Here is a 20,615-nt window from a genome sequence, read left to right on the forward strand (position 1 = left end):
AACCAGAGACAGGAAATAGTAGAATACAGGAGGCGGATAAGAGACATGGCTGGAAGAGGTGATTGTGTGACTCTTTTTATATATTATTATTATATATTGGTAGAGCAGAGGTCGGGGTGGACATACTTGTTATATATTGGGCAGAGCAGAGGTCGGGATGGACTTGCTTGTTATATATTGGGCAGAGCAGATGTCGGGGTGGACATACTTGTTATATATTGGGCAGAGCAGAGGTCGGGGTGGACATACTTGTTATATATTGGGCAGAGCAGAGGTCTGGGTGGACATGCTTGTTATATATTGGGCAGGGCAGAGGTCGGGGTGGACATACTTGTTATATATTGGGCAGAGCAGAGGTCGGGATGGACTTGCTTGTTATATATTGGGCAGAGCAGATGTCGGGGTGGACATACTTGTTATATATTGGGCAGAGCAGAGGTCGGGGTGGTCATACTTGTTATATATTGGGCAGGGCAGAGGTCGGGTGGACATACTTGTTATATATTGGGCAGAGCAGAGGTCGGGGTGGACATACTTGTTATATATTGGGCAGAGCAGAGGTCTGGGTGGACATGCTTGTTATATATTGGGCAGGGCAGAGGTCGGGGTGGACATACTTGTTATATATTGGTTAGAGCAGAGGTCGGGGTGGACATACTTGTTATATATTGGGCAGGGCAGAGGTCGGGGTGGACATACTTGTTATATATTGGGCAGAGCAGAGGTCGGGGTGGACATACTTGTTATATATTGGGCAGAGCAGAGGTTGGGGTGGACATGCTTGTTATATATTGGGCAGAGCAGAGGTCGGGGTGGACATACTTGTTATATATAGGGCAGAGCACAGGTCGGGGTGGACATACTTGTTATATATTGGGCAGAGCAGAGGTCGGAGTAGACATACTTGTTATATATTGGGCAGAGCAGAGGTCGGGGTGGACATACTTGTTATTTATTGGGCAGAGCAGAGGTCGGGGTGGACATACTTGTTATATATAGGGCAGAGCACAGGTCGGGGTGGACATCCTTGTTATATATTGGGCAGAGCAGAGGTTGGGGTGGACATGTTTGTTATATATTGGGCAGAGCAGAGGTCGGGGTGGACATACTTGTTATATATAGGGCAGAGCACAGGTCGGGGTGGACATACTTGTTATATATTGGGCAGAGCAGAGGTCGGAGTAGACATACTTGTTATATATTGGGCAGAGCAGAGGTTGGGGTGGGCATACTTGTTATATATTGGGCAGAGCAGAGGTCGGAGTAGACATACTTGTTATATATTGGGCAGAGCAGAGGTTGGGGTGGGCATACTTGTTATATATCAGGCAGAGCAGAGGTCGGGGTGGACATACTTGTTATGTATTGGGCAGAGCAGAGGTCGAGGTGGACATACTTGTTACATATTGGGCAGAGCAGAGGTCTGGGTGGACATGCTTGTTATATATTGGGCAGAGCAGAGGTCGGGGTGGACACACTTGTTATATATTGGGCAGAGCAGAGGTCAGGGTGGACATACTTGTTATATATTGGGCAGAGTAGAGGTCGGGATGGACTTGCTTGTTATATATTGGGCAGAGCAGAGGTCTGGGTGGACATGCTTGTTATATATTGGGCAGAGCAGAGGTTGGGGTGGACATACTTGTTATATATTGGGCAGAGCAGAGGTCGGGGTGGACATACTTGTTATATACTGGGCAGAGCAGAGGTCGGGGTGGACATACTTGTTATATATTGGGCAGAGCAGAGGTCGGGTGGACATACTTGTTATATATTGGGCAGAGCAGAGGTCGGATGGACATACTTGTTATATATTGGGCAGGGCAGAGGTCGGGATGGACATGTTATATATTGGGCAGAGCTGAGGTCGGGTGGACATACTTGTTATATATTGGGCAGGGCAGAGGTCGGGATGGACATGTTATATATTGGGCAGAGCTGAGGTCGGGTGGACATACTTGTTATATATTGGGCAGGGCAGAGGTCGGGATGGACATGTTATATATTGGGCAGAGCTGAGGTCGGGTGGACATACTTGTTATATATTGGGCAGAGCAGAGGTCGGGGTGGACATACTTTGTTACAGAGGAGGTCAGTGCTGAGCTGTAACTGGCTGATCTTGTATGCCATGGAATACTGAGCCCATAAGATCCTCGTGGAGCAGCTATCACCTCCAGCTGGTGCCTCACACGTATGCACACTCTCTGTATTACCTTATCTCTATTTCTATCAGTGTCAGACTAGGAGCTGGAAAAGCTGAGGAAATCCACTTTCTGGCCAAGCAGCAGTTATCAGGTGTTGCTGCTCACAGTGAAGACTTGCTGCAGGTTTCTACTGGGAGTGATAACACAGGGTTTCTGCTGCTTGGCATGCAGGTGGATTTCCTCAGCTTTTCTACCTCCGAGTGCAACACTGATTTCTATTACTTCTTATGCTATAAATCATGCAGCTAAATACACCTGTTCTCATCTGTGGTTATTACTGCAGTCACAGGAGTTTTATGTCCCGAGTGGGAGAGGGTGGAGTCTGCACAAAGATGATGGCTGCTGGGTCATAGCTAGGGGGTGGAGCCAGGTAACAAGGGGCGTGGCTGGTAGGACAGGCAGAGGAGATGAAGGCTGCAGCTGGAGAGAGGTTGGGTGGCCTCTGCTGCTTTGGTCCTGGTATTGGCACTGTCCCAGCTGGGAGGTTTGTTGCTACGGCACTTGGAGGGTTTGGGGTTAGTAGGTGATGGACAGGTGGGCTCAGGTATGGTCAGGATATGGAGCTGCAGCCCCATCTGCCTAGTTCATCAGGTGCCAGAGCCATAAGTAATGATAATTTATAGCTAATTAGCTGCAGGCCTCTGCTCCTATCTTCCTCTCTCTCCAGCTGTTCTCTCTTCACATCCTCATCCATTAGTGTTCTCCCCAGGGCCAATTAGGTGGGCGGGCCGCCCGGCTGATTTGAAACCCTGCCCGCCTGTTGTCATGTGCTTGACTGCTTCTAAAATCCTGCGCTGTAAAACCTCATTAAATTGCACATAGGAGCACTCCGTTTCCTGCTTTCAATTAGCACCAGCTCTCATAGCGAAAGCTGAAGCTGTACGCTGCTCCTCTGCCTGTCACCTCAAGCTTTCTGGTGAGACAGGAATTGGCTGGGCGGGTTGTAAGGGGCGGGACTCCTGCTCCGACTCTCCCTCCCGCCCTCCAACGAGAAGTAGGATCTATGTTATGGCCATGCCTCTCTCTCGTCAATGAAGAGAGCGAGGCAGCCAAGCAATCACGGACACACATCTCTGGGCAATAGCAGCAACTTCCAGGAGTTACAGAGATGAGAGCCACGTGGGTCCAGCAGTTACGGACAGCCACGGAGCTGCTAATTAAGTCTCCACTTTCTCCCCCAGACTGCAGGTAATCACCAAGCCGGAGTATGTAAACGGTAGCTGCTGGTCTAATCCAGCTGGGGGGAGAGCAGGAGAAGTGATGCCCCTTCAGAGCTTTGCATGTTTATTTTCTTTACTTTGGAAGCAGAGGAGACACAGCCTGCATGGTGTGCATCACCATGTTCAGTGACAGGCTGTCTGTAGGGCAGCGTCCTGTGCACTCATCTCCTGCTGTGTGTGTCTCCCGCAGGCCCCAGCTTCTATCACGTCTGTAGTGCCCTAGCCTCCCCCTTCACACTGCAGGAACTTAGTGTAGCTGAACTCTTGCACAGGGCAGAAGGAAAACAGAGAAATACACCCTGAATTTAGAAAGTTTAGCCTGTGTCATTTGATCTCCTCCTGTGTCACATCACTACCATTTTAGATAAGACAGATACGCTCATTTGAAAGCACTGGATGTTAACCTGATGTCAGCTTCCAAGAAAGTAGAAACCCTGCAGAATTATTACAGGATTTGCTTCAGCTGTAACAAAGAAATGCTTTTCTTGAAAGGTTGCTTGCTAAATTATGCTGTTGTGTATCTTTTAGAGCATAGAGGAAGTTCTGAGTTCAGGTCGGCTTCAAAAGGGACCTGAGCACCTTAATCTGAAACAATCTCTCCCTAATGCTCGGTACACACAATGCACTTATCTGACAGATTTACTGTTAGATCGATTATTCCTAACATGTCCAATCTGATTTCCGCACCATTTCCTATAGCAGTGAACAGAAATCGGAAACCGGATCGGACTTGTTGGAAATTGTCGATCTGACAGAAAATTGCACTGTGTGTACTTAGCAGGTACATCGGCTTGCCTCCTCATCCTCCTTTTATTCTGTAAGCAGAGTTGCGCTGGCCTTGCTTTCCCCCCTTTGCACGCCACCCGGCTACTTTTTCATGCCACCCGGCTGCAAAAAAATTTCTGGGGAGAACACTGTCCATCTACCGCTGCCGGCATTAATGTAACCTCCCAGGAATGTGAGCATGGAGAGGAGGAGAGAAGCACCAGATGATGAGCAAGGCACACTGGCAGAGAGGACTGTGGTACTGAATGTGCAGATACTACAGCTTATGGGAGATTATCACCCCTAGCAAATTATGTTATTTTCTGTGTTGTGTTTATTAATGCTAATATCTTACAGCTATAATCTGTTATCCTTTTCAGAACTGAGATCTGAGCTCAAAGAACAAGAGACATATGTGAGGAGTGATCAGCAGTCTATGGAGGAGGGTGACATGATGAGGACAAGTAAAGAGGAAGAAGAAGAGACATATGTGAGGAGTGATCAGCTGTCTATGGAGGGGGGTGACATGATGAGGACAAGTAAAGAGGAAGAAGAAGAGACATATGTGAGGAGTGATCAGCAGTCTATGGAGGAGGGAGATATGATGAGGACAAGTAAAGAGGAAGAAGAAGAGACATATGTGGGGAGTGATCAGCAGTCTATGGAGGAGGGTGACATGATGGGGACAATAAAAAAGGAAGAAGATGAGATGTATGTGAGGAGTGATCAACAGTCTACGGAGGAGAACGACAGGAGTGACCATCAGTCCATGGAAGAGGGTGATATAATGAGGACAATTAAAGAGGAAGAAGAAGAGACGTATGTGAGGAGTGATCAGCAGTCTTTAGAGGAGGGTGACATGATGAGGATAATTAAAGTGGAAGAAGAAGAAACGTATGTGAGGAGTGATCAGCAGTCCATGGAGGAGGGTGACGTGATGGGGAAAAGTAAAGAGGAAGAAGAAGAGGCGTATGTGAGGAGTGATCAGCAGTCTATGGAGGAGGGTGACATGATGGGGACAATAAAAAAGGAAGAAGAAGAGATGTATGTGAGGAGTGATCAGCAGTGTATGGGGGAGGGTGACATGATGGGGACAAATAAAGAGGAAGAAGGCGAGACGTATGTGAGGAATGATCAGCAGTCTATGGAGGAGGGTGACATGATGAGGATAATTAAAGTGGAAGAAGAAGAGACGTATGTGAGGAGTGATCAGAAGGGTAACACGATGGGGACAACAAAAAAGGAAGACATAGAGATGTATGTGAGGAGTGATCAGCAGTCTACAGAAGAGGATGACATGAGGACATTTAAAGAGGAAGACATTATTACAAGGATAAGCATTGGTGAGTGATAAACATTAGATTTACAAAATACTTATTAATTTCACCTAGATATATGCCCCAGCACAGTATAGATCACGTAATGCCAATAACAGGGGGAGGGGCTATAAGAATGTCAGTGATATTTTGGGGGACTGAAGTGACAAGTAGCTATAATATCCCTCTAGTAAACAGCTATGCCAAATGCAAGTATGCTAAATAAGTATTCCTATTCACAAGAGCCGGAAGCTGCCCCCATACTGCATGGATTCCAGGCAGGGAGTGAGTAGTGAAGTGACAGATCTGGCAAGGGTGATAATTACCACAACCCACAGTGGGGCAACCGGTGTCATTTGGGGCATCTCTGCCTGATCACAGTGTGGCTCACATGAACAGCAACACAAGTGTGAGCAGTAATATGGAAGCCATGTGTATACTGGCTGCACAGCTACTAGAATAATGCATTATGTCAGGACAGTCAGTAACCATGCAAATAATTCCCTCATTTCTCTGACAATCCAGACACACATCCAGAAACACTTAGGTATAAAACATCACCAGCTTATTCATGTTATAGAATCCTATAGAACAGCTGGGAGGAATTTCTTGTGTTTGGCTTTCCTGGTGTCGGCCAGATGCCCAACAGAGACTCTGACCAGGAGGGAGTGACACCCTCATAGCTGCAATAACCAGCAGTGTGTACAGATCACTGCACAAATCACTAGAGCTGCCCAACCGAGACTCTGACCAGGAGGGAGTGACACCCACATAGCTGCAATAACCAGCAGTGTGTACAGATCGCTGCACAAATCACTAGAGCTGCACAACAGAGACTCTGACCAGGAGGAGTGACACCATCATAGCTGCAATAACCAGCAGTGTGTACAGATCGCTGCACAAATCACTAGAGCTGCACAACAGAGACTCTGACCAGGAGGGAGTGACACCCTCATAGCTGCAATAACCAGCAATGTGTACAGATCGTTGCACAAATCACTAGAGCAGCCCAACAGAGACTCTGACCAGGAGGAGTGACACCCTCATAGCTGCAATAACCAGCAGTGTGTACAGATCGCTGCACAAATCACTAGAGCCGCCCAACAGAGACTCTGACCAGGAGGGAGAGAGACCCTCAAAGCTGCAATAACCAGCAGTGTGTACAGATCACTGCACAAATCACTAGAGCTGCCCAACAGAGACTCTGACCAGGAGGTAGTGACACCCTCATAGCTGCAATAACCAGCACTGTGTACAGATCGCTGCACAAATCACTAGAGCTGCCCAACAGAGACACTGACCAGGAGGGAGTGACACCATCATAGCTGCAATAACCAGCAGTGAGTACAGATCACTACACAAATAACTAGAGCGGCCCAACAGAGACACTGACCAGGAGGGAGTGACACCATCATAGCTGCAATAACCAGCAGTGTGTACAGATCGCTGCACAAATCACTACAGCTGCCCAACAGAGACTCTGACCAGGAGGTAGTGACACCCTTATAGCTGCAATAACCAGCAGTGTGTACAGATCGCTGCACAAATCACTAGAGTTGCCCAACAGAGACGCTGCCCAGGAGGTAGTGACACCCTCATAGCTGCAATAACCAGCAGTGTGTACAGACCGCTGCACATATCACTAAAGCTGCCCAACAGAGACTCTGACCAGGAGGGAGTGACATCCTCATAGCTGCAGTAACCAGCAGTGTGTACAGATCGCTGCACAAATCACTAGAGCTGCCCAACAGAGACTCTGACCAGGAGGAGTGACACCCTCATAGCTGCAATAACCAGCAGTGTGTACAGATCGCTGCACAAATCACTAGAGCTGCCCAACAGAGACTCTGACCAGGAGAGAATGACACCATCATAGCTGCAATAACAAGCAGTGTGTACAGATCGCTGCACAAATCCCTAGAGCTGCCCAACAGAGACTCTGACCAGGAGGAGTGACACCCTCATAACTGCAATAACCAGCAGTGTGTACAGATCACTGCACAAATCACTAGAGCTGCCCAACAGAGACTCTGACCAGGAGGGAGTGACACCCCCATAGCTGCAATAACCAGCAGTGTGTACAAATTGCTGTACACATCACTAGAGCTGCCCAACAGAGACTATGACCAAGAGGGGGTGACACCCTCATAGCTGCAATAACCAGCAGCGTGTACAGATTGCTGCACAAATCACTAGAGCAGCCCAACAGAGACTCTGACCAGGAGGGAGTGACACCCTCATAGCTGCAATAACCAGCAGTGTGTACAGATCGCTGCACAAATCACTAGAGCTGCCCAACAGAGACTCTGACCAGGAGGGAGTGACACCCCGATAGCTGCAATAACCAGCAGTGTGTACAGATCGCTGCACAAATCACTAGAGCTGCCCAACAGAGACTCTAACCAGGAGGGAGTGACACCCTCATAGCTGCAATAACCAGCCGTGTGTACAGATCGCTGCACAAATCACTAGAGCTGCCCAACACAGACTCTGACCAGGAGGGAGTGAAACCCTCATAGCTGCAATAACCAGCAGTGTGTACAGATCGCTGCACAAATCACTAGAGCTGCCCAACAGAGACTCTGACCAGGAGGGAATGACAATATCATAGCTGCAATAACAAGCAGTGTGTACAGATCGCTGCACAAATCACTAGAGCTGCCCAACAGAGACTCTGACCAGGAGGGAATGACACCCTCATAGCTGCAATAACCAGCAGTGTGTACAGAATGCTGCACAAATCACTAGAGCTGTACAACAGAGACTCTGACCAGGAGGGAGTGACACCCTCATAGCTGCAATAACCAGCAGTGTGTACAGATCGCTGCACAAATCACTAGAGCCGCCCAACAGAGACTCTGACCAGGAGGGAGTGACACCCTCATAGCTGCAATAACCAGCAGTGTGTATAGATCTCTGCACAAATCACTAGACCAGCCCAACAGAGACTCTTACCAGGAGGGAGTGACACCCTCATAGCTGCAATAACCAGCAGTGTGTACAGATCGCTGCACAAATCACTAGACCAGCCCAACAGAGACTCTGACCAGGAGGGAGTGACACCCTCATAGCTGCAATATCCAGCAGTGTGTACAGATCGCTGCACAAATCACTAGAGCTGCCCAAAAGAGACTCTGACCAGGAGGGAGTGACATCCTCATAGCTGCAATAACGAGCAGTGTGTACAGATTGCTGCACACATCACTGGAGCTGCCCAACAGAGACTATGACCAAGAGGGGGTGACACCCTCATAGCTGCAATATCCAGCAGTGTGTACAGATCGCTGCACAAATCACTAGAGCAGCCCAACAGAGACTCTGGCCAGGAGGGAGTGACATCCTCATAGCTGCAATAACCAGCAGTGTGTACAGATTGCTGCACACATCACTAAAGCTGCCCAACAGAGACTCTGACCAGGAGGGAGTGACACCCTCATACCTGCAATAACCAGCATTGTGTACAGATCGCTGCACAAATCACTAGAGCTGCCCAACAGAGACTCTGACCAGGAGGGGGTGACACCCTCATAACTGCAATAACCAGCAGTGTGTACAGATCGCTGCACAAATCACTAGAGCTGCCCAACAGAGACTCTCACCAGGAGGGAGTGACACCCTCATAGCTGCAATAACCAGCAGTGTGTACAAATCGCTGCACAAATCACTAGAGCTGCCCAACAGAGACTCTGACCAGGAGGGAGTGACACCCCCATAGCTGCAATAACCAGCAGTGTGTACAGATCGCTGCACAAATCACTAGAGCTGCCCAACAGAGACTCTGACCAGGAGGGAGTGACACCCTCATAGCTGCAATTACCAGCCGTGTGTACAGATTGCTGCACAAATCACTAGAGCTGCCCAACACAGACTCTGACCAGGAGGGAGTGACACCCTCATAGCTGCAATAACCAGCAGTGTGTACAGATCGCTGCACAAATCGCTAGAGCTGCCCAACAGAGACTCTGACCAGGAGGGAATGACACCATCATAGCTGCAATAACAAGCAGTGTGTACAGATCGCTGCACAAATCACTAGAGCTGCCCAACAGAGACTCTGACCAGGAGGGAGTGACACCTTCATAGCTGCAATAACCAGCAGTGTGTACAGATCGCTGCACAAATCACTAGAGCTGCCCAACAGAGACTCTGACCAGGAGGGAGTGACACCTTCATAGCTGCAATAACCAGCAGTGTGTACAGATCGCTGCACAAATCACTAGAGCCGCCCAACAGAGACTCTGACCAGGAGGGAGTGACACCCTCATAGCTGCAATAACCAGCAGTGTATACAGGTTACTGCACAAATCACTAGAGCTGCCCAACAGAGACTCTGACCAGGAGGGAGTGACACCCTCATGTCTGCAATAACCAGCAGTGTATACAGGTTACTGCACAAATCACTAGAGCTGCCCAACAGAGTCTCTGACCAGGAGGGAGTGACACCCTCATAGCTGCAATAACCAGCAGTGTGTACAGATCGCTTCACAAATCACTAGAGCTGCCCAACAGAGTCTCTGACCAGGAGGGAGTGACACCCTCATAGCTGCAATAACCAGCAGTGTGTACAGATCGCTGCACAAATCATTAGAGCCGCCCAACAGAGACTATGACCAGGAGGGAGGGACACCCTCATAGCTGCAATAACCAGCAGTGTGTACAGATTGCTGCACAAATCATTAGAGCTTCCCAACAGAGACTCTGACCAGGAGGGAGTGACACCCTCATAGCTGCAATAACCAGCGATGTGTACAGATTGCTGCACAAATCACTAGAGCTGCCAAATGAATTGCTATCCTCTTCAGGATGAGGCAAACTTACAGTATATACAGCCTGATATTAGCCAGTGGATGCAGCTGTAGCTGATCTTGATTGGTCCAGTTCCAGTTTGGAGAAACATGACAAGCTCACATGTCTCAGTTTGGGAAAATGATCGTCTTATCGTCACACTTTATACATGAGCAGGATAAGCAGGGGAACCTTTACAGTTCAGTCTCGTTGGCAAATTGGGCTGCTGTTGCTGCCTGAACTTTTTTTGTGTGGAATTGCCGTGTATTTTGATTCGTCATTCACACTTTCGCCAGCAGACGATTCCCCTTAAAGTAGATCCAAGATGAACTTTTACTCATTGCATAATTGTGCCCCTTACATATAATTTATAGGGCATTCCTCAAGCCAAATTGTAATATCCGAGGCAGCCGCGGCGAACGGCACCGCCGCTGCAGCTGCCTCCAGGCGTTCATCCGTCCACCCGGCGGGCAGGACGCCGAGGACGAAACTTTCCCCTGTACAGGGGGCTGGCATAGCGCGCGGTCGCGCGCATAGACGCGAACTTTATGCGGGGAGGAAGCCCGTCAGCTGACCTGCTGGTCGGCTGACGTCAGGGGAGACCCACGGCGCAGAGGATTGGCTGATTTGAGGGGGCGTGCCAGTGAGGTTTCATCTGCTTCATAAGCCTCCAGCCTGCATTTCCACCTTGTCTGTTGTCGTGAATACTTGCGTGTGAACGCACAGACCTTAGATAGCTCCCTGGTGTTGATGCTACGGATTTCACACCAAGTTAGGTTATTGATATTGTGATTATTTGTTTGTATAGACTAGATCCGGGGTGTCGACACCAAGGACGTCACACCCAGACTAGGATATTTCTATTGTATTGATTTCCTGTGTATGACTCTGGCTAGCACTCCGACCTTGTATCCTGCTTTCTGATCCTGTACCTCTGCACATCTGTCTACCCGTTGCTGAACCTCTGCCTGACTACCGTTTACTCTCTAGCCTCATGATTCTATACTGATACGTACCTTCCTGTTGCTGAACCTCTGCCTGACTACCGTTTACTCTCTAGCCTCACGATTCTATACTGATACGTACCTTCCTGTTGCTGAACCTCTGCCTGACTACCGTTTACTCTCTAGCCTCACGATTCTATACTGATACGTACCTTCCTGTTGCTGAACCTCTGCCTGATCACTGATTACTCTCTTGCCTCTCGATTTTGTATATACTGACCTCTCTGTTGCCGAACCTTGCCTGCCTGACCTTTCTACTCATCAGTGGGCCCTCGCCACTGGTGAGGTATTAGTTACACCAGCTCCTCTGGTGGAACCGTTCTCTTTTACCGTGGTACAGCCTTAACTTCCTCTCTATTGGGGGTTCAGTTATTATTTAGTACCTCTGTACCTCTCACTCTACTGTCCAGTCTGGAAAACCCGCCTCTCGGGTGTTCTCGTGTCTGCAGTATTGTCTGAGTCACCCGCTCCCCGGGAGACTCAGCCTCTTGATTATTGAACTCTCCAGCTTGCTGGAGATTGTACGCTAGTACACGTCTATTACCTCACCAGCCCTTTGGTGTGGTTTGCTCTAAATATTAAAGTTACTGTTGCACCCAATCACTTACACTTACTGGTGTCCAAAGGTTAGTCATACTTGTATTATTGGTGATTCTGCAGATCACGAATAATCAGGTATACGTCTGTATTATTGGAGATACTGCAGATCCCCAATAATCAGACACTCTCTGTGTGTTGACACCCATCATCACATAAATACTATTTTTTTTTTAATTTTAATACCCTAATTCCATTTAAACTAAACAAGCCACGCCCACAGCTCCTCCAGCACCTAGGCATTTTGAGTCCCATGTAGAAAGTGCTCATGGGAGTTCAGTCTGGGGAGGAGTTGGCATTTTAAAGTGAACCTGAGCAAAAGCTCTATTTCAAAAGAAGTTCTTAACCTGAAGAGAGAGAAGCCTCAGGATCCTATTAAGGCTTTCCTCTCTTGTCTGCAGCCCCCCGTTGCAGAGCACGGCCCCCCTTTGAATCGGGGCCGCGCCCTTCTGCTTAAAGAGAAACTGTAACCAAGAATTTAACTTCATCCCAATCAGTAGCTGATAATCCCTTTACCATGAGAAATCTTTATCTTTTCTCAAACTGATCATCAGGGGGCTCTGTATGGCTGATATTGTGGTGAAACCCCTCCCACAGTGTGATGTCAGCGCCTCACAGCACTGAGGTACTGACATCACACTATGGAAGCTTTGTTGCATTGTGGGAAATAACAGCTGTTTACAACTGCTAAAAAAGCAAGCAGCAACTCCTTCCACTGACACCATGTGACAAATATACTCCCTGCTGGGCAGGATCATATGCATGGCTCCGCCCCCCGCTCAGTGAGTTACTCCCTGCTGGGCAGGATCATATGCATGGCACCGCCCCCCGCTCAGTGACGTACTCCCTGCTGGGCAGGTTCATATGCATAGCACTGCCTCTGCTCAGTGACGTACTCCCTGCTGGGCATGATCATATGTATGCATGGCACCGCCCCCCGCTCAGTGACGTACTCTCTGCTGGGCAGGATCATATGCATAGCACTGCCCCTGCTCAGTGACATACTCCCTGCTGGGCAGGATCATATGCATGGCTCCGCCCCCACTCAGTGATGTACTCCCTGCTGGGCAGGGTCATATGCATGGCTCTGCCCCTGCTCAGTGACATAGTCTCTGCTGAGCAGGCTCATATGCATGGCTCTGCCCCCCACTCAGTGATGTACTAACTGCTGGGCAGGATCATATGCATGGCTCTGCCCCCGCTCAGTGAGAGGCGGGGCTTAGATGTGACTGGACTCCATGATGTCAGTGAGGCAGAGGAGAGCGGCTGCTGGTGAGTGGCGGGGCTTAGATATGACCAAGTTCCATGATGTCAGTGAGGCAGAGGAGAGTGGCAGCTGGTGAGAGGCGGGGCTTTGATGTGACCGGGCTCCATGATGTCAGTGAGGCAGAGGAGAGCGGCTGCTGGTGAGAGGTGGGGCTTAGATATGACCAGGCTCCATGATGTCAGTGAGGCAGAGGAGAGTGGCAGCTGGTGAGAGGCGGGGCTTAGATGTGACCGGGCTCCATGATGTCAGTGAGGCAGAGGAGAGCGGCTGCTGGTGAGAGGCGGGGCTTACATATGACCAAGTTCCATGATGTCAGTGAGGCAGAGGAGAGTGGCAGCTGGTGAGAGGCGGGGCTTTGATGTGACCGGGCTCCATGATGTCAGTGAGGCAGAGGAGAGCGGCTGCTGGTGAGAGGCGTGGCTTAGATGTGACCGGGCTCCATGATGTCAGTGAGGCAGAGGAGAGCGGCTGCTGGTGAGAGACGGGGCTTAGATATGACCAAGTTCCATGATGTCAGTGAGGCAGAGGAGAGTGGCAGCTGGTGAGAGGCGAGGCTTAGATGTGACCGGGCTTCATGATGTCAGTGAGGCAGAGGAGAGTGGCAGCTGGTGAGAGGCGGGGCTTAGATATGACCGGGCTCCATGATGTCAGTGAGGCACAGGAGAGCGGCTGCTGGTGAGAGGCGGGGCTTAGATGTGACCGGGCTCCATGATGTCAGAGAGGCAGAGGAGAGTGGCAGCTGGTGAGAGGCGGGGCTTAGATGTGACCGGGCTCCATGATGTCAGAGAGGCAGAGGAGAGTGGCAGCTGGTGAGAGGCGGGGCTTAGATGTGACCGGGCTCCATGATGTCAGAGAGGCAGAGGAGAGTGGCAGCTGGTGAGAGGCGGGGCTTAGATGTGACCTGGCTCCATAATGTCAGAGAGGCAGAGTAGAGTGGCAGCTGGTGAGAGGCGGGGCTTAGATGTGACCGGGCTCCATGATGTCAGTGAGGCAGAGGAGAGCGGAAGCTGGTGAGAGGCGGGGCTTAGATGTGACCGGGCTCCATGATGTCAGAGAGGCAGAGGAGAGTGGCTGCTGGTGAGAGGCGGGGCTTAGATGTGACTGGGCTCCATGATGTCGGTGAGGCAGAGGAGAGTGGCTGCTGGTGAGAGGCGGGGCTTAGATGTGACTGGGCTCCATGATGTCGGTGAGGCAGAGGAGAGTGGCTGCTGGTGAGAGGCGGGGCTTAGATGTGACTGGGCTCCATGATGTCGGTGAGGCAGAGGAGAGCGGAAGCTGGTGAGAGGCGGGGCTTAGATGTGACTGGGCTCCATGATGTCAGTAAGGCAGAGGAGAGTGGCAGCTGGTGAGAGGCGGGGCTTAGATGTGACCTGGCTCCATGATGTCAGTGAGGCAGAGGAGAGTGGCTGCTGGTGAGAGGCGTGGCTTAGATGTGACCGGCTCCATGATGTCAGAGAGGCAGAGGAGAGTGGCAGCTGGTGAGAGGCGGGGCTTAGATGTGACCTGGCTCCATGATGTCAGAGGCAGAGGAGAGTGGCTGCTGGTGAGAGGCGGGGCTTAGATGTGACTGGGCTCTATGATGTCAGAGAGGCCGAGGAGAGTGGCAGCTGGTGAGAGGCGGGGCTTAGATGTGACCGGGCTCCATGATGTCAGAGAGGCAGAGGAGAGTGGCTGCTGGTTAGAGGCGGGGCTTAGATGTGACCAGGCTCCATGATGTCAGAAAGGCAGAGGAGAGTGGCAGCTGGTGAGAGGCGGGGCTTAGATGTGACCGGGCTCCATGATGTCAGTGAGGCAGAGGAGAGTGGCAGCTGGTGAGAGGCGGGGCTTAGATGTGACCGGGCTCCATGATGTCAGTGAGGCAGAGGAGAGTGGCTGCTGGTGAGAGGCGGGGCTTAGATGTGACCGGCTCCATGATGTCAGTGAGGCAGAGGAGAGTGGCAGCTGGTGAGAGGCGGGGCTTAGATGTGACCGGGCTCCATGATGTCAGTGAGGCAAAGGAGAGCGGCTGCTGGTGAGAGGCGTGGCTTAGATGTGACCGGGCTCCATGATGTCTGTGAGGCAGAGGAGAGTGGCAGCTGGTGAGAGGCGGGGCTTAGATGTGACCGGGCTCCATGATGTCAGTGAGGCAGAGGAGAGTTGCAGCTGGTGAGAGGCAGGGCTTAGATGTGACTGGGCTCCATGATGTCAGTGAGGCAGAGGAGAGTGGCAGCTGGTGAGAGGCAGGGCTTAGATGTGACCGGGCTCCATGATGTCAGTGAGGCAGAGGAGAGCGGCTGCTGGTGAGAGGCGGGGCTTACATATGACCAAGTTCCATGATGTCAGAAAGGCAGAGGAGAGTGGCAGCTGGTGAGAGGCGGGGCTTAGATGTGACCGGGCTCCATGATGTCAGTGAGGCAGAGGAGAGTGGCAGCTGGTGAGAGGCGGGGCTTAGATGTGACCGGGCTCCATGATGTCAGTGAGGCAAAGGAGAGCGGCTGCTGGTGAGAGGCGTGGCTTAGATGTGACCGGGCTCCATGATGTCAGTGAGGCAGAGGAGAGTGGCAGCTGGTGAGAGGCGGGGCTTAGATGTGACTGGGCTCCATGATGTCAGTGAGGCAGAGGAGAGCTGCTGCTGGTGAGATGCGGGGTTTAGATGTGACCGGGCTCCATGATGTCAGTGAGGCAGAGGAGAGCGGCAGCTGATGAGAGGCTGGGCTTAGATGTGACCGGGCTCCATGATGTCTGTGAGGCAGAGGAGAGTGGCAGCTGGTGAGAGGCGGGGCTTAGATGTGACCGGGCTCCATGATGTCTGTGAGGCAGAGGAGAGTGGCAGCTGGTGAGAGGCAGGGCTTAGATGTGACTGGGCTCCATGATGTCAGTGAGGCAGAGGAGAGCTGCTGCTGGTGAGAGGCGGGGCTTAGATGTGACCGGGCTCCATGATGTCAGTGAGGCAGAGGAGAGAGGCTGCTGGGGAGAGCTGGAGGAGTGTTTGGCTGGTGCGGCCACATGTTGTTCCCCTGTAGTCGCAGTGGCGCCATCTTTGTTTAGTGGCCAGACCTGCATGTTTGCAAAGAGCTCTGGCAATTTTAGCAGCTTGGCCAGTTTTTCTCTTTGGCGTCCATGGGCCCCGGATTATCTCTGCAGCTCGTGCGGGACGGCTGGCTTGCTTGGCGGTCTTTTTTTTTTGTTATACTTGTTTTTATTTTGAAAAATAATGAGTTCTCACAAGTCATATAACAATGGTGTCAAGTAGAACAATCAAACATGTGGTTATAGAAAGAATACAGATAGGTAAATACCCATAGCATACAGTATATGAAGGATAAAGTGTAGTCTAGAACAGAACAATAACCGGTAGCTTTCTTGGGGAATCTCCAATTTAGTTTAGAATTGAGGGCAAGTCCATTCTCAATAAAATAGATTCAGACAAGTCCAAGATAGAGAGCTGGAGGTTTTGGAGGTAGAAATGTCCATGTGTTTCCAGTTATGCGTTCTTGGAGTACCTGCTGAAAAGGAGGGAAGGGGGGAGGGGAGCCCCCTGTAGAACGGTGGGGAGAGAGAAGAGAAAGGGGGGGAGGGCATACGCATAACAAGAGAAAAGAAAGTATGGAAGAATAGGTTAGACAGGAGAGTAGAAGGGGATAAAGATATCTCCTAAGTAGAAGATTATAGGTGTAGGACCACATCGATACTTCTCTGGACCATGTTGAATGTTAAAAGGGCAATCTGATATTATGACACCAAGGGCCTGGGATGGCATGAGGTTTGGGAAGGGGGTGGTGATGTCAAATATAGGGGGACCAATTGTGTGGTGAGGGATAGGAGGGCATAGAAGAGGTATTCTGTGGCCTTTCAGGGGGGGTGATAAGTAGGTGAAGCGTATGGCCAAGCGTCCCATGTTTTATGAAAGTTTAACTCAGTATCTCTAAGGGAGGCTGTAAGTTGTTCCATATTTTTGGTCCAGTCTGTTTTATGTATGACCTCTGAGATATCTGGGGGGGCTATTTTTTTCCAGTTAGAGGCTATGGCTAGTCTAGCAGCAGTTAGGATGTGGGTGATGAGGCGGTTAGTGTACTTATTAGTTTTTTTCAAAGGTCTACCCAAAATCATAAAAAGGGGGTCAAGAGGTACCCTAAGATCTGTTGTTGATTTGATAAGGTCCTGAACTTTGGACCAAAAAGGAACTATTAGTGGACAGGACCAGAAAATGTGGTCTATAGTTCCTTTATTATTACAGCCTCTCCAACAGAGGTCTGATGAGCCCGGGTAGATCTTTGCTAGTTTATCAGGTGTAAGATACCAGTGAAAAATAATCTTATATATGTTTTCTCGGATTTGGATACATTGTGAAGAGTGCTTGGCATTGTTCCATATTTCCGACCAATCTTCCAACGTGATAGGGGATGGTATTATGTTTGCCCATTTGTGCATATAGGGGTGGTTTGGGGTCCGTGTTCCGGATCTTGTATGTAGAATGGCATAGATTTGGGATATCAGACCTTTTTGATGTCCAGTTTGGCTACAGATCCTCTCAAATTGAGATTTTGAGTGGCTTGAGTTTTTTAGTAGAGATTGTAGAAAGTGGGAAATTTGATTGTATTGCATAGTCGTTTGGGGCGTAAAGGGAATCTTTTCTTCCAGGTGTGATTTATGATGTACCTTCCCTGTGAGGGGGTTGAGCCAGTCATTAAGGTTGAAGTATCCCAAACCGTACCATTTAGTCATAAAAGGTCTGGAGAGACCAGGGGGAAAATGAGGATTTCCCAAAATTGGGCAGAGAGGGGAGGGTGATGACCTCAACTTGGCAATATGGACAGAGGATTTCCAGATTTGTAGAGTAAATTTGATGGTGGGGAGTAAGTTTTGATCATTGATTTTTGGAGTGGGGTGTGTCCATAAGAGTGATGCAAGTGAGATAGGGAGGATGCTAGTCGCCTCTATAAGGCCCCATTTAGTAAATACTTTTAAATTGGACCATTCTGTTAGTTGCCTCAGATGTGCTGCTTGGTAATATAACCGTAGATGGGGGACTCCTAGACCTCCCTGGTCCCTAGGCGAAAGAAGGATGGATTGTAGGACCCTCGGGGATCTGTGATTCCAGATAAATTTAGAGAAAGCTGATTGTAGGGCGGACAGTTGTGAGGTGGGTACTAAAACAGGGAGTGTCTCGAATAAATATAGGAGACGGGGGAGAATATTCATCTTAAGGGCATATATGCGACCTAACCAAGAGATCTTATAAGCTGTCCATTTGTGCAGATCTTGTAGTATTTTTTGGATTAGGGAGGGAAAATTAGACGTGTAGAGTGACTTATATGAGGGGGTGAGGTAGACTCCTAGATACTTTAAAGAGCGGGTTTGCCATTTGTAGGGGAAAAAAGTTTGTAGGGAAGCAAGGAGTTGAGGGGGAATTTTAATGGGGAGAGCCTCGGTTTTATCTTGGTTGAGTTTAAATCCTGAGAGGGATTCAAAAATTTTTAGTATGTCATGTAAGGCCGGGAGAGTTGTAAGTGGGCTAGAAAGTGTTAGGAGTATGTCATCAGCGAACAGTGAGATCTTGTATTCACGTTTATCGAGGGAGATTCCTTTAATGTTAGTATTTTTTCTAATGGCTGTGGCTAATGGCTCTATGCTTAGGGCAAATAGGAGAGGGGATAGTGGGCAACCCTGCCTAGTGCCATTGTGGATTTGGAATGAGGAAAGAGGGGCGAAGGGAAGTTTTATTGAGGCTGAAGGGCATGAATAAATAAATTTTATCATGGAGAGGAAAGGACCTGAGAAACCCTGATGATTCAGGACATGAAATAGAAAAGGCCAATAGAGCCTGTCAAAAGCTTTCTCTGCATCCAAACTAAGGAGCACAGAGGGGAGGTTTGATTTGTTCATTATAGATATGAGGTTTATAGCTCGACGAGTGTTATCTCCTGCTTGTCTCCCCATGATAAAACCCACTTGGTCGTTATCAATTATTCTAGTGAGGATAGGGTTGAGCCGGTTGGCTAGAGTTTTCGTGATTATCTTAAGGTCGGAGTTAAGAAGGGAGATGGGGCGGTAGCTTTGTGGTAGGTGGGGATCCTTTCCTTCCTTTGCTATAACTGTAAGAAGTGAGGAAAGTATAGAATTAGGGGGTGAGTCCCCATTCATAATTTTATTAGCTAGAGATACAAGGTGTGGGACAAGGATGGAGCTGAAGTTTTTATAGTATGAGTAAGGGAGGCCATCAGGACCTGGGGACTTAGAGGAGGGAAGGGTTTTGAGTACTTCTGTAATCTCATCTATGGTTATAGGAGAGTTGAGAGCAGAGCGTTCCTGATCTGTGAGTTTCGGGAGGTCAAGTGGGGTCAGGAATGATAGGACTTTTAAGTGATATTCGGGTGAGGAAGAGGGGTCTGGGAGGTTATATAATTGTTCGTAAAAGGATGTAAAGATTTGAGCAATCTTTGAGGGGTCATGGTGCAGGGTGCCTTGGGGGTCTTTTAAAGAATGGACAGATTGGTAGGAGCTCCTAGGATTTAGTTTGCGGGCTAGAATAGTGTGAGGTTTGTTCCCTCTTTCAAAAAATAGTTGCCTCGTCCACTTTAAACTTTTTTCTAATTGAGAGGTCTGGAGGGATTTAATATCTAATTTGATTCGTTGGATGTTGGAAAAGTGGGTTTGGGTGGGAGAGCTTTTATAAGTGGAGAAGGCCTTAGTAAGGGAAGAGTTGAGCTGGGCCAGCTTCTGAGAAGAGAAACGTTTGCGTTTAGAACTCTCGGCAATGAAGAAACCTCTTATAAAGGCTTTATGGGATTCCCAAAGCAAGCCGAAAGAGGATACTGAGTCCAGGTTTGTGGAAAAGAAGTGTTGAAGTTCATCTGCACATTTGGATAGTAATGTTTTGTCTCTAAAAAGCGACTCATTTAGCCTCCAATGTAAGGGCTTGTGAGGTGTAGAAAGCCAGTCTAATTCAATAGTGACAGCATGGTGATCAGACCAGGCCATTGGTATAATATTAGAGGAAATGAGGATGGGAAGAATTGGGGTATTAGCAAAAAAGTAGTCGATCCTAGAATGTGATGCGTGTGGAGGAGAGAAAAAGGTGTATTCTACAATAGTAGGATTAGCTATACGCCATAAATCAAAGAGTTTGTATTTCCTGAGGAGAATTCTAAATTTGCGTGAGTTTCTATCATGAGAGGCTTGGGAGGAGGGAGTGTGAGAGACACTTCTGTCCTTTGAGGATGAGAAAGCCAAGTTGAAGTCACCACCCAAGAGAAGGGTGCCTTTTAGTACCTTAAAAAGTTTGACAAAAAATGTAGTGAGGAAAGTGATTTGCTGTGAGTTAGGTACATATACATTGGCCAATGTGACTGGCTTTCCCGCTAGGGACCCGACCAAAATCAGAAAGTGACCTCGTGGGTCGCTTATAGTCTTGTCAATCTGAAGCGGAAGGTCTTTCTGGCACAAAATAGCAAGACCAGCACGTTTTTTAGGTCCTG

General features: G+C 49.2%; 1 protein-coding gene and 1 pseudogene across 1 annotated transcript in view; both read left to right on the forward strand.

The window, feature by feature from the left end:
• Nucleotides 1-20,615, forward strand: part of LOC137537217 (zinc finger protein 208-like) — a 215,944-nt pseudogene that overhangs the window by 55,043 nt on the left and 140,286 nt on the right.
• The window catches only part of LOC137535865 (golgin subfamily A member 6-like protein 7), a 38,358-nt gene continuing 22,611 nt past the window's right edge, over nucleotides 4,869-20,615 (forward strand). The window contains exon 1 of the mRNA XM_068257745.1: nucleotides 4,869-5,532. Coding sequence (XP_068113846.1) covers nucleotides 4,869-5,532 — 664 coding nt within the window. The remainder of the gene's footprint in view (nucleotides 5,533-20,615) is intronic.

Source organism: Hyperolius riggenbachi, chromosome 10, assembly GCF_040937935.1.
Source record: "Hyperolius riggenbachi isolate aHypRig1 chromosome 10, aHypRig1.pri, whole genome shotgun sequence".
Lineage (NCBI taxonomy): Eukaryota > Metazoa > Chordata > Amphibia > Anura > Hyperoliidae > Hyperolius > Hyperolius riggenbachi.